This window comes from Trachurus trachurus, assembly GCF_905171665.1.
Source record: "Trachurus trachurus genome assembly, chromosome: 8".
In the NCBI taxonomy this organism is placed as follows: Eukaryota; Metazoa; Chordata; class Actinopteri; order Carangiformes; family Carangidae; genus Trachurus; species Trachurus trachurus.
The window spans coordinates 31,524,471-31,536,091 of record NC_139905.1 but is presented as its reverse complement, the minus strand read 5'-3'; the positions used below and the strand labels follow the sequence as shown (position 1 = coordinate 31,536,091).

Here is an 11,621-nt window from a genome sequence, read left to right as displayed (position 1 = left end):
CATATCTCCATTACTGTTTCCTTGTCGTTCCTCTAATGGCATAACGCTGTGCCCCCTTCCTATCCCAGGTCAGTATGGAGATGGTGGAGTGGTGCAAGGTGGGGACAGTGATTGATAAGAACTTGACCCATAAGCTGAACACTGATGTCATCTGCAAAAAGGGACTGCAGGGACTTTATTTTCTATGAAAACTAAACTCTTTTGATGTAGAAAAGCCGGTGGTGGTTTGATTTTATAGATATTTTATTGAGTCTGTTTTAACCCTTTGCTTGATCTCCTTTTATTCTGGGCTTTCTGCACAAAATAAGAACCGCATGTTAAAAGATAGTAAATGTCGTCAGAAGGACAGTTTATGAACATTTGGACTCCATATCTTCACTTTTCCAACTCTACAGTGGCTTCAGTGCTTTCGAGTGTTGTCCTTGGCTAGCCTTTGGCTCTTTTCCTGCGTATTACTGCAACCTGGCCATTTGAAACTTCTAGAATTGTGATCTGGGGTGTATTTTTTATTTTATTTTTTCATTTATTTAACTATTTTATCTATCTAGTCCTTTTATTTTCACAGAAAAGGCCTTTCCATTGCACTGGTCAGGTGCATGTGAGATGTATATGTGTACAGGCTGTCTAGACCAATGTTGTACTGAGCGTTGTTGTTGTTGTTGTCGTATCATTGTTGTTATGTTAATATATAAAAAGCTCAATAAACATATTTGAGAAAAAAAAAAAGATAGTAAATGAAGCCAGCAAAACACTTGGTGTCCTGCAGCCCACAATCACAAAAATGTATAATGCCATCTTGTCCAGTCCTGATCATCCTCTACCAGGGCCGTATAGGGGAGAAAGGTGATGATAAATCCAGTGGGGCCCATAAAAAACCCCAGTAGTCTAATCTTTGTATGACTGATTTATTCTGCATAAGACCCTGACTAATACTCATAGTAATGCTGCATTAGCATCAAAACAAACAAAGTAGGCAGGGACCCACTTTAGTAGTCTTGCAGGGGGCCAGAAGACGGAGACACAGGCTCCCTATAGGGCCAGAACAAACAGGTACAAATGCTGCTTCATCACCAGTGCAATCAATTCACACTTTACCTATGTGATGCACTTTTATTTATTGGTTCTTAACCCAAGTTGGTGGTTTTTATGGTTTGGTGTTATCTCCCTGTGTTGTTGTTAGTGTCCTTGTGATTCTGCTACCTCTGCAAAATAGGTTTCCCTCTGTGGGATAATAAAGCTGAACTGAACTGAACTTCTTCTTTTATGGTTTAATGACATGAGTGGAGCGCCACAAACTCTTTATCTCTGTGTGAGTAATTTCTGCATTTCAATGAGCCTCTATTGACATTAGCATCATGGATTTAGTCACACAGCCTGAAGACAAACAGAAATGCAAATAAATGTCTCTTCTTCATAAGGTGTATGTGTAATATTAAATTATGTTAAAGGGATAGTAGCATTTTTTTTAAAGTGGGGGTTATATGATCTACAAATAGCCCCTAAGTACTTTAATTGCCGTAGAAGACTCTCTGCACTCCTCCCGTTAGCAACGCCAGCCCATAGCCCTGCCCAGAGATTTACAACATACAGTGTTGTGAACAGACCCAAAGAAACGGCCTATTTTCACGGCCTAAAAGAGGTTTTACCTGAAAAAAAAAAAAAACACAGTTCCATTGTTCGCTATAATATAATTTTTTCCAGCCCCTCAAAGTGCAGGAAAAACGCAGTTTTATTTGGACCTATAACCAACTCATGTATCCCTCTCCACCCAGGGTTAGCGCCGGCCGATCAGCAGTTGGTTAGGTCCAAATAAAAACTGTGTTTTTCCTGCACTTTGAAGGGCTGGAAAAAATTATATTATAGCGAACAATGGAACTGTGTTTTTTTGTATGTATGTCAACTAAAATGCCATGATGGTGACAGCCCTAGCTGTATGCAGATAGAGACTGAGTGTTGTCTCAGTCCATGGGACTTTGTCTCAGGTTACCAAGAGCTTGTGTCCACAGAGGCCGACATCCTGCACATCATCCCTGACCTGCTGTGCAGCATATTATTCTGCTGATATCCCTGAGACCGGTTTGTCCTTTTCTATTTGTCCTGAAGTAGAAAGGGCCCAACCCTGTTTCTAAAATTACTCAAGCTACTTATATAAATATTAGCATTAGATGTAGCTAATGATAAGTGGACAGAAATGACAACAAGCATGAGTGAGCTGTTAGTAACACTCATCTGTAAGTTGACTTGTGTGTCTCTCACCACCTGCAGCTCAGTATGTGATGTCAGGGATCCAGTCCACTCAGTTGTCTCAATCCATGTAGGGATGATGTACGGGAACTCAATGACTATTAAAAGGATAGTTCACCCAAAATTCAAATTTCACTCATTATCTACTCACCCTCATGTTGACTAAGAGCTGTGAGTGTGTGAGTCCTCCGTTCCTTCTCTGAGTTACGGGGGGGTCCGCGCAGCATATCGGGGCTTCAATACAAGAGGGACCTTACACACGAGCAGTATGGAGGTATTTGGATGTTTTTTGGTGTGTCTTTTTGGATGAAGAAAGTTGGTATCCATTCACAACCATTATATGGACAAATACTGCTGCGCGGACCCCCCCCCCCCCCCCCCCGTAACTCAGAGAAGGGACGGAGGACTCTGAAACTTCTCACAGCTCTTAGTTGGCATGAGGGTGAGTAGATAATGAGTGAAATAAAATTTGAATTTTGGGTGAACGATCCCTTTAACTATTCAGTAACACTTTATAATAAGTACATACTATTAAGCATTAGTTAAAGCAGAAGTAAGTGATATATTTGTGTTAATATAAGTCTTAAATAGTTATATCTTCCGACAGCAATCACTTCTATAGAGTGTTTGGACCGAAACACGGGTCTGTCAGTCCCTCTGCTCTGCTCTGAGCCCAGGAGAAAACATTTATCGTATCCTACAGTTTTTATCCAATGAGGAGAGAGAACGGCATAAAGGGCTGTGTGTGCAGCCAAGGGACGCCGTGAATGTGGCGACGTAGGGACGAGGGCTGTTATGGTGCGTTCAAGGAAACTCGTATTTTTCCGACCGTGAAGTCGTACCAGTTCGATCTGGTACGAGTTCACAGGTCAGAAGTTACGAGTGGCCGTTATAGTGACTTTCACCGGTAAAACAGGTCGGAAAAACACGAGTGGGTTGCCTGGAACGCTACAAAGTCGTAAGTTGTGACTTGAAGCTGTAATTTACGATTTCAAAAGCCTGCCTGGAACACAGCATTAGCGAAAACGACCGGACCACTTACTTCTGCTTTAAGCATTAATAAATACTGATATTTATAACACATGAATACTCATTAGTATGTAGTTTATAAATAAAGTTAGTGCTTATCAATGATCAGCTGATCAGAGTGTGACATCATTAGGTTACAATAGACAGCAGCCATTTTAACGTGTCATTGCAGGATAAACACGTGTGTATAGGCCTACCTAATAACATTAATTGTGGTTGTATTCCATTTAGGTGTGTCACAGTTACTCCAGCGAGACAGCATACACAGCTGACCCTGGAACAGCTAAATGGAATGGGACCAAAATTTATGTTATTAATTCCACCTGTGTTTACCTGCAGTGACGTGTCAACATGGCCACTGTGAAAAGGGTCAGTAGTGAACTTTATCACGACATCCTGATTGTTTGATTTACTGAATTTGGGGTTTTCAGTAAATGTAGCCAAGTCATGAAGATGAAATATTTCAGTCTGTGTGATTGAATCTTTGTAATATGAGTTTCAATATTTAAACTTAAAGCAGAAGTAAGCGATCCGGTGGTTTTGGCTAACTTCCTGTCAGCAGATGGAGTTAGCAGTCCCCGCCTTCGTCCCTACGTCACCACATTCACGCGCATCCCTTGGCTGCACACACAGAGAGGACCGCCCCTTTATGCCGTTCTCTCTCCTCATTGGATAAAGGTTGTAGGATACAAGGAAAGTTTTCTCCTGGGCTTACAGCAGAGCAGAGTGACTGACAGACCCGTGTTTCAGACCAAACACTCTATGTAAGTGATTGCTGTCGGAAGATACAACTATTTAAGACTTATATTAACACAAACATTCCGCTTACTACTTGCTTTAATGTTATTAATTCCACCTGTGTTTACCCTGCAATGACTCAACATGTCCACTGTGAAAAGGGTCAGTAGTGAACTTTTTCACTACATCCTGATTGTTTGATTTACTGAATTTGGGGTTTTCAGTAAATGTAGCTAAGTCATAAAGATGAAATATTTCAGTCTGTGTGTTTTGAATCTTTGTAATATGAGTTTCAATATTTAAAGGGACAACGAGGAGTTTCTATTCGGTTATAAAAAAGTCTCATGTTAATGTGGATGAATCTCCGCTACCCACACTTGTTGGGCCCATTTTCGATAAATATATCGTTCTGTCTCTATCGTTATTTTGTTATTATTAGTGGTGGCGGAAATGCTGGTCGAGCCGACCAGCGTTTCCTTAATGAGAATAACGCAGCTGAATCGCCGTTTATGGTCGGAACTACGACAGTAACTGAACCTCTTTGAACCTCTGACTTTAATTATTGATGAATGAAAACATGAGTCCGTCTTGCGCCGGTCAAAGAATTTTACGGTGTGCGCGGAGGCTCATAAATGTAGTGTGAAAACGCTTCGCTTTTCCAAAACTCCTCGTTGTCCCTTTAAACTTAAAGCAGATATCAGTGGAATGTTTTTGTTAATATAAGTCCTAAATAGTCCTATTTTCCGTCAGCAATCACTTACATGAAGTATTTCAGCCTAAACACGAGTCTCTCCGTCACTCTGCTCTGCTGTAACCCGAGGAGAAAATTTTCCTTGTGGGATACAAGTGTTATCCAATGAGGAGAGAGAACGGCATGAAGGGCTGTGTGTGCAGCCAAGGGATGCGCGTGAATGTGGTGACGTAGCACGAGGACCAATTGATGCCTGACAAGGGCGGGGGCTGCTAACTCATGGTGCGTTCAAAGAAACTCGTACTTTGTGTTTTTCCTTCCTGTGAAGTCATACCAGTTCGATCTGGTACGAGTTCACGGGTCGGAAGTTACGAGTGGCCGTTATAGGGAACTTTCACAGACAACAGGATGGTAAAAACACGAGCTACGGGTTACCTGGAACGCTACCAAGTCGTAGTTGTGACTTGAAGCTGTAACTTACGGTTTCAAAAGCCTGCCTTGAACGCAGCATTAGCCGAAACGGCCGTGAAGCTGATATCTGCTTTAACTACTGAAATGTCCATGATATTCCAATATACTGAGATGAACCTGGAAGTGTCAGTCATGCAGAGCATTATCCTATCCACTTCACTGTATATTCTCTCAAGGCTGCTGCCATGGCCAAAAACGTAATGGAAACACTGTGGCCACAGCTGAAAACAGCTAGCCACAGCGGTCTATGACAGCAAATTCGCTGAAAAGTTGCAGTGGCAAGGCCAAAGAATTCATGATTGAATTTGCATTAATAGTTGCAATTGTGACATCATAAAATCCTGGAGGGTCTGTATAATGTCCTATAGAAAAAAGGGTAGAATAAAAGTGATATTATATTGAGTATTTAGTAGTATTATGTAGCACAACCTCTGCAATGATAAGGAATGGCTTCTCTGCAATACATTCTATTGGTGGTAGTGGGGGTTCCGATGAACAAGAAAAGTGGGTGTGGCTGTTTTTTTCTCCACCAAGGAGTGTTTTGGGCGTAAAACTAATGTTTGCGATCAACTCAGAATCATGAAAAACCCCTAGTTTGACCCCTCACAAGTTACTTGAGGCCAAATTTAACATTTCGGAATGTTCAAAAATCCAGTTACGGGTACCCCGACTTTGAGTCGTTTTTTAGGGGGTTTCCCACGGGAGTTGAATTTCAACATTTTAAGACATTATATTACGCACGCTCCTAAAGACAATTGTGAAGAAATTTCTTGGTAAGGATTTAGTTCCCAGATTGGTCAAATATCTGCTAAAATGCCCTTACTAATGTAACTGGGCAGAATCATCCCTACACCAAAGCTGTTTAAACTATCTGTATAATCCAGTCGTCAGCTTGGTGTTCACTCTGGATCTGTTCATGTCAAATAAAGCACTTGTAGCTCCACTGTCATGAGCTCAGTCTCTCTTCTGACTTCCTTGTATAAGGAGTGTGTAACATCTGGTAACATCCATCTCCATCTGCTCATTAGGCCAGCATGTTTGATCATTGTACCTTTGCATCAGTTCATGGTGAAGCTGCTTCACTAGACCACACTTGTGTAATAAATACACAGACTTCCATTAGATGGTGGCCTGCAGGACAAACAGAGGAATACTCAGTTCCAGTCTGCAGGGTGCTGGTCCAGCAGATCCACACAGACATGAAGACTCTGAACCGGTTCCTCTGTGAACAGGATCTACTACACACAGCTCCTATTGGTCCATTAAAGGGATAATTTTGGCAAATTGGCCCATTGCCATAATCGCTATAGTCATAGCAGTAGGTTCGTTACCTTTAATTGTCGGTGTAAGCTATTTTTAGAATGGCTGCTCAGAGCTATACTATGGAGGCTAAAGGAATTTCTTGGTTTCCCTCATCAAATACACAATCCAACAACTCCACAACGCTCTGGTGGACAAGTTGTGACCTGCACATTCACCACGCTATGAGATAATAACACAACGTTACCAGACAGAGTTGTTTTCGAGGTAAATTCATGCAAAACCGCTGATGCGCGTTGCCTTCAGGGACAGTTTTTCAGCAAGCAGACTCTGTATTTACCCTGTATTTACCTCGAAAACGGCTGTTTCATAACGTTCTGTTATTATCTCATAGTGTGGTGAATGTGCAGGTCACAACTTGTCCACCAGAGCGTTCTGGAGTTGTTGGATTGTGTATTTGATGAGTTTGATGAGGGAAACCAAGAAATTCCTTTAGCCTCCATAGTATAGCTCTGAGCAGCTCATGGCTCTGCTCCGCCGTTCTAAAAATAGCTTGCGCCGACAATTAAAGGTAACGAATCTACTTTGACTAGCGGTTATGGCAATGGGCCAATTTGCCAAAATGTTGAACTATCCCTTTAAAGCATCATCTCTATGGGTGAAACTGCTTCAGCTCCACAAATAAACTCTCATTCAAATCTAACTGGTTCCAACTTGTTCAGTTTGACTTGGATATTAGTAGTTTGCACTTGTTGCATCATAATGAACCAGGGCTGTTGCTAAGAATAATGGGCCTCATGAACAAATACTGAAGTGGGCCCCTGCCCCCCTGACTTGGGGTTTGTGGGTCCTATACTGTGGGCCCCCAGCAATGCCAGCACCTTTATCCCCTATGCAAAGGCCCTGTACTTAAAGGGACACTTCAAAATCTTGGCAAATTCACCTTTTACCATAATCCCTAGCACTTTTAATTGTCAGTGCAAGCTGTTTTTAGATTGGCAGGGCAGAGACGTGAGCTCTGCACAGTACTTTCGCCTTTCCCTCATCAAACTCATCAAATACACAATCCAACTCCTCCAAAAACACTCTCATGGACAAGTTGTGACCTGCACATTCACCACACTATGAAATAATAATGGAATGTTAGGAGACAAGAGTTGCTTTCGAGGCAAATGTGTAGCCAGAACTACATTCCAGACACGGCTGCTTGGCAGAGTGACTTCAAAAGCGAAAGTTCCGAGTATTTGCTTCATGTGTCGTAATGTTACATAATTATATGTTATTATTTCACAGCGTGGTGAATGTGCAGGTCACAACTTGTCAACAAGTGTGTATTGGAGTTGTTAAATTGTGTATTTAGTTTGATGAGGGAAATGCTAAAGTACCATACAGCTCGCGTCTCTGCTCCGTCTAAAAACAGCTTGCACTGACAATTAAAGGTAGGCAGCGAACCTACTCCTAAACTATAGGGATTATGGCAATAGGCAAATTTTCGGAAATGTTGAACTATCCCTTTAACAGTTTAGAATGTAAAATTAGAGCTGCTCACTCTGATATTTTATTTTCATTCATGTCTGATGTTGCAATACTGGACATTTCCCCATGGTGGGACTTAGGAAGCAACATCTTATCTTCTGAGGTGTTTGGTTAAAGCCCTCAAGACACTCAGACACTCTGCAGCTGCTGCAGAGACCGAGTGTGTGTCCAGCCTGGAGGAGACAGTGAGCAGAGTGAGGACAGAGTGACCCGGTCTGTGACTGGAGCAGAAGAGTGGAGGTTAGACGCTGAGTGAAGGTGTTATTACTGCTTGGTCAACATAGAAATAACAGAACATGACACACAGTCGTCCTATTACACGTTTCCATTAGAAAGGTGGAGGCCACTACTGAACTACTGACTACACAGAGCAATGTTTCCATGACGGGGGGGGGGGGGTAAGAGGGTTAAATGTGTAAACATCTGCTGCTCCACAGTCTCTCTCTCAGGCAGCAGAGGGAACAAATCAACAAGTACTACAACACCTGATTCCAGGATGGGTTTTGGAACATCTCCACCACATTTAATTTGCTCTCTTTTTTTTTTTTTTTAATTGTTGGTTTTTTTGTGACAGAAAAAAACAAACAAAAACAAAACAAAAAAAACAAAAGAAAGACAACAAAAAAAGGTTAATCCTACAAAGAGACATTTTTTCTCAGCTCTTTAAAATTTGCTAACTCATAAATTCCAAATAAACCGAGTCCAGTAGTCGTGACACTGGAAGCGATGCATACATGTGTCAGTCTTTCTCTCCTTGACTAATAAAAGGGAATGAGGAAATCGAGAGGGGGCGGTGGTGTTGGGGGGGGGGGGGGGGGGGGTATGATATGCTGGCGGTCATACATAGTGAAGAGAGGAGGAGGAGGAGGAGGAGGAGGAGGAGGGGGGAGGTGGGTGGACAGGCCCCGTCTCCCATGCCTCGACAATTAAGTCTCTTTGCGACAGTCTCACAGTCTCAGAGGAGGTTTAGGAGGGGAAATGGAGGGAAGGAGGCGAGGGAAGGAGACGAGGGCGTGAAGGAGGACGCTGGCGGTCCAGCTCAGCTCCCCTCGGCCGCCGCCCGGCTTTTATTGGTCCTTAACGGGTTTTTGTTCTCCGATTCTTCTTCTTCCTCCGGCTGCTGGGGGGGGGTCGAACCTGGCCAAACAGAGGAGCGGCGTCCTCTCAGCTCGGGGCGGGCGGCTTGTTTCAGGGTTTACAGGACTGACGGAGACTTTCCACACCTGGTCGTCTTTCTCCCGTGCAGAGCGGGTCGGGTCGGGGGTTGGACTTTCCCCCTGGCGAGGTCTCGCTCGTTCTTCTTCGTGCTTCGTGTGCAACCTGGGGGGAGGAGGGGTGGTGGGAGGGGGGGCTGACGGTGTTCTGCAATTCATATTTCCATCAGACTACAACGTTTCAAGATAGACACAGTGAGGTGCTCATGCCAGGTCTTTCAGAACAGCTAAAAACACTTTTTTTTCCCATTTTAAATATGATCTCACAACACGTCTGAGTCGTTCTGAGGCTAAAAGACCCGTTACTCAGGAGTCAGTGTCCAGTACACAGATATATATACACAGAGTTAGCCTTGCTCCGTTGGACAAATCAGACTAATTATTCCCAGGAAATCCTTTTTTTTTTCTTTCTTTTTTTTTTTTAATTGGCTGTAAGAGATGATAAAAAGTGTCACCAGGCTTTTTGTTCACTTTGGACGGTGCTCAGACCTGGCAACCCCACATCATGCATGAGGACAGGAGCTGGTTTTCATGAGGCTGCATGCGGACCCTGCACCCAGCTGCCTCCAACACAGCTGCTCCCAAAGAAAAAGTCTCATTTCAATGTGTTTTAGTGTAAACATATAAACTACGACAGCTTTGGAGGTTGTTGTTTTTTTGATTTTTTTTTGGATGGAGACGAGGGGTGGTGGTGGTGGGGGGAGGGGGGGCGTTTCCTAAACACGTCACAGGTCTGGATGTACACGAACATTTAAAGCAGCACTAAATTTATAATTTTTTTATTTTACAGTAAATCCCTCGGTTCCCTGTCTCGTCGCTTTTTTCGATTCCTCCTGCGGACGCACGGGTGATGTCACTCCCTGGTAAAAAAAAAAACAAAAAACAAAAAAACATGGAAGGTGACCAGCATTCTCCCAAAAACCTGATGTATACGTGAACCTTATGCGGAATGCATCGACACCACAGCCACACATCAGGTCAATGAGAGGGACTCTGATGGTTTCCGTTTGTCCAAGTTCTCGTGTTCATAGAAAGCTTCACTTCTGATATATCTGCCTCTGCCTTAAAAAAAAAAAATCATCTCTGTGGAGTGGACAGGGGGAAATATGTTCTGTGATTTAGAAGAACTGATACTTAAAAATGAACCATTCGGCGTGGTAAGAGTCAGTCTCTTGAGAGAAGTGCGGAGAGGCCTTTTGAAGAGAAAGAGTCTGATATGAAAAAAGCCCAGATGGCCGAGTTGATGATGATAAAAGTGTCCAACAACTACACAAATGAAAAGCTTGGGTGTGAGGGCTGGCGCCGAGGCGAGGCGAGGGGCATTATGGGAAAACGGACTGATGCTGGTATCCGGCAAGAAGTTAGGTTCTCTGGGGAGAGAGAAGGGTCAACACTTTGGGATCACGATGACGTTTAAAAACAAAAAGAAAAGAAAAAAAAAGAGGGGCAGGGTGGGGGGTGGAGGGACTGAGAAGGGGTGGGGGGGTAACGTGATAACTGCTGTGTGTCTCACAGCTGTGCATGTGCTGCAGTCCAATGAATCCAAGGAGGGGAGGAGGAGGAGGAGGTTTCAGCTGTGAGCAGGACAAGAGTCTGGACGGATGTGAGAGCGTTTGACTGTCTGTATCGTTCATATAGTGATGGACTGAACGGAGGAGAGTGTGGGGGACCAGCGGGGTGGGGAGGGTGGGGGGGGTGGGGGGTTCGTGCCTGCACAGCACTGGATTTGGTATACTGGTTTTGGCTGCGGATCGGTGGATCAGTCGGGAGCTGCAGGGCGGGCAGGTGGTGGACTGATGGGGGGGGGGGGGGGGGGGCGGGGGGCTACATGGGGAGGGGGGCGGGGGGATGGGGTGGGGCAGGGGGGGCGGGGGGAGTCTCTTGTCATGCAGGGACTGGGAGGTTTTTTCGAAGATGGTCTTGGCGAAGTCCTGGTCTTAACTGCCGTAATGCATGGTGTTGCTGGGGATGACCATAGGCGAGGCCATGGAGATGGCGGCGCCCCCCATGGTGAACTGGTTGGTGACGGGATAGTAAGTACCGCTGCTGCTGGGGCCCGACTGACCCGTGGTGGCTCCTGGGTGGAAGAGCAGAGCGTTACACTCAACATTCACACTGCACACGCTGGCACGGTGGATTCCAGTTGAGCTCAAACTGACTTCACTGTTGGCTTCCTGTACAGGTGGACATACCCTGGACAATGCCTGTGCTCATGATGGAGCCCATCCTGGAGTGGGTGTGGTTTACTATCCCCGTGTTCACTGTGGCGAGACAGAGGGAGAGCACGGTCACTGGTCTGGAGCGCAGCTACGCATCACATGTAAAGGACCATTCCCTAAGGTGCTTTCTAAGAAAATGTTTTCATACTGCCTTATGATCGTTACTCTCCAGTATACTGCATGACCTCTGTGTATGTAAAAGGGATAGTTCAACATTTT

The 11,621-nt window shown here is 44.3% G+C and overlaps 1 protein-coding gene across 5 annotated transcripts in view; it reads right to left on the bottom strand.

Moving 5' to 3' along the window:
• Positions 1-8,491: 8,491 nt before the first annotated feature.
• carm1 (coactivator-associated arginine methyltransferase 1) overlaps positions 8,492-11,621 on the bottom strand; it is a 28,972-nt gene continuing 25,842 nt past the window's right edge. For 3 of the 5 annotated variants that reach the window (XM_083978070.1, XM_083978071.1, XM_083978072.1), the window contains exons 15-16: positions 11,376-11,444; positions 8,492-11,260 (exon numbers count right to left, since the gene is read on the bottom strand). In XM_083978070.1, the coding sequence (XP_083834196.1) occupies positions 11,121-11,260; positions 11,376-11,444 (209 nt within the window). In that variant the 3' untranslated portion in view covers positions 8,492-11,120. Of the gene's footprint in view, positions 11,261-11,342; positions 11,445-11,621 lie in introns of all 5 variants that reach the window. The other 2 variants (XM_083978074.1, XM_083978073.1) reach the window with 2 other exon arrangements.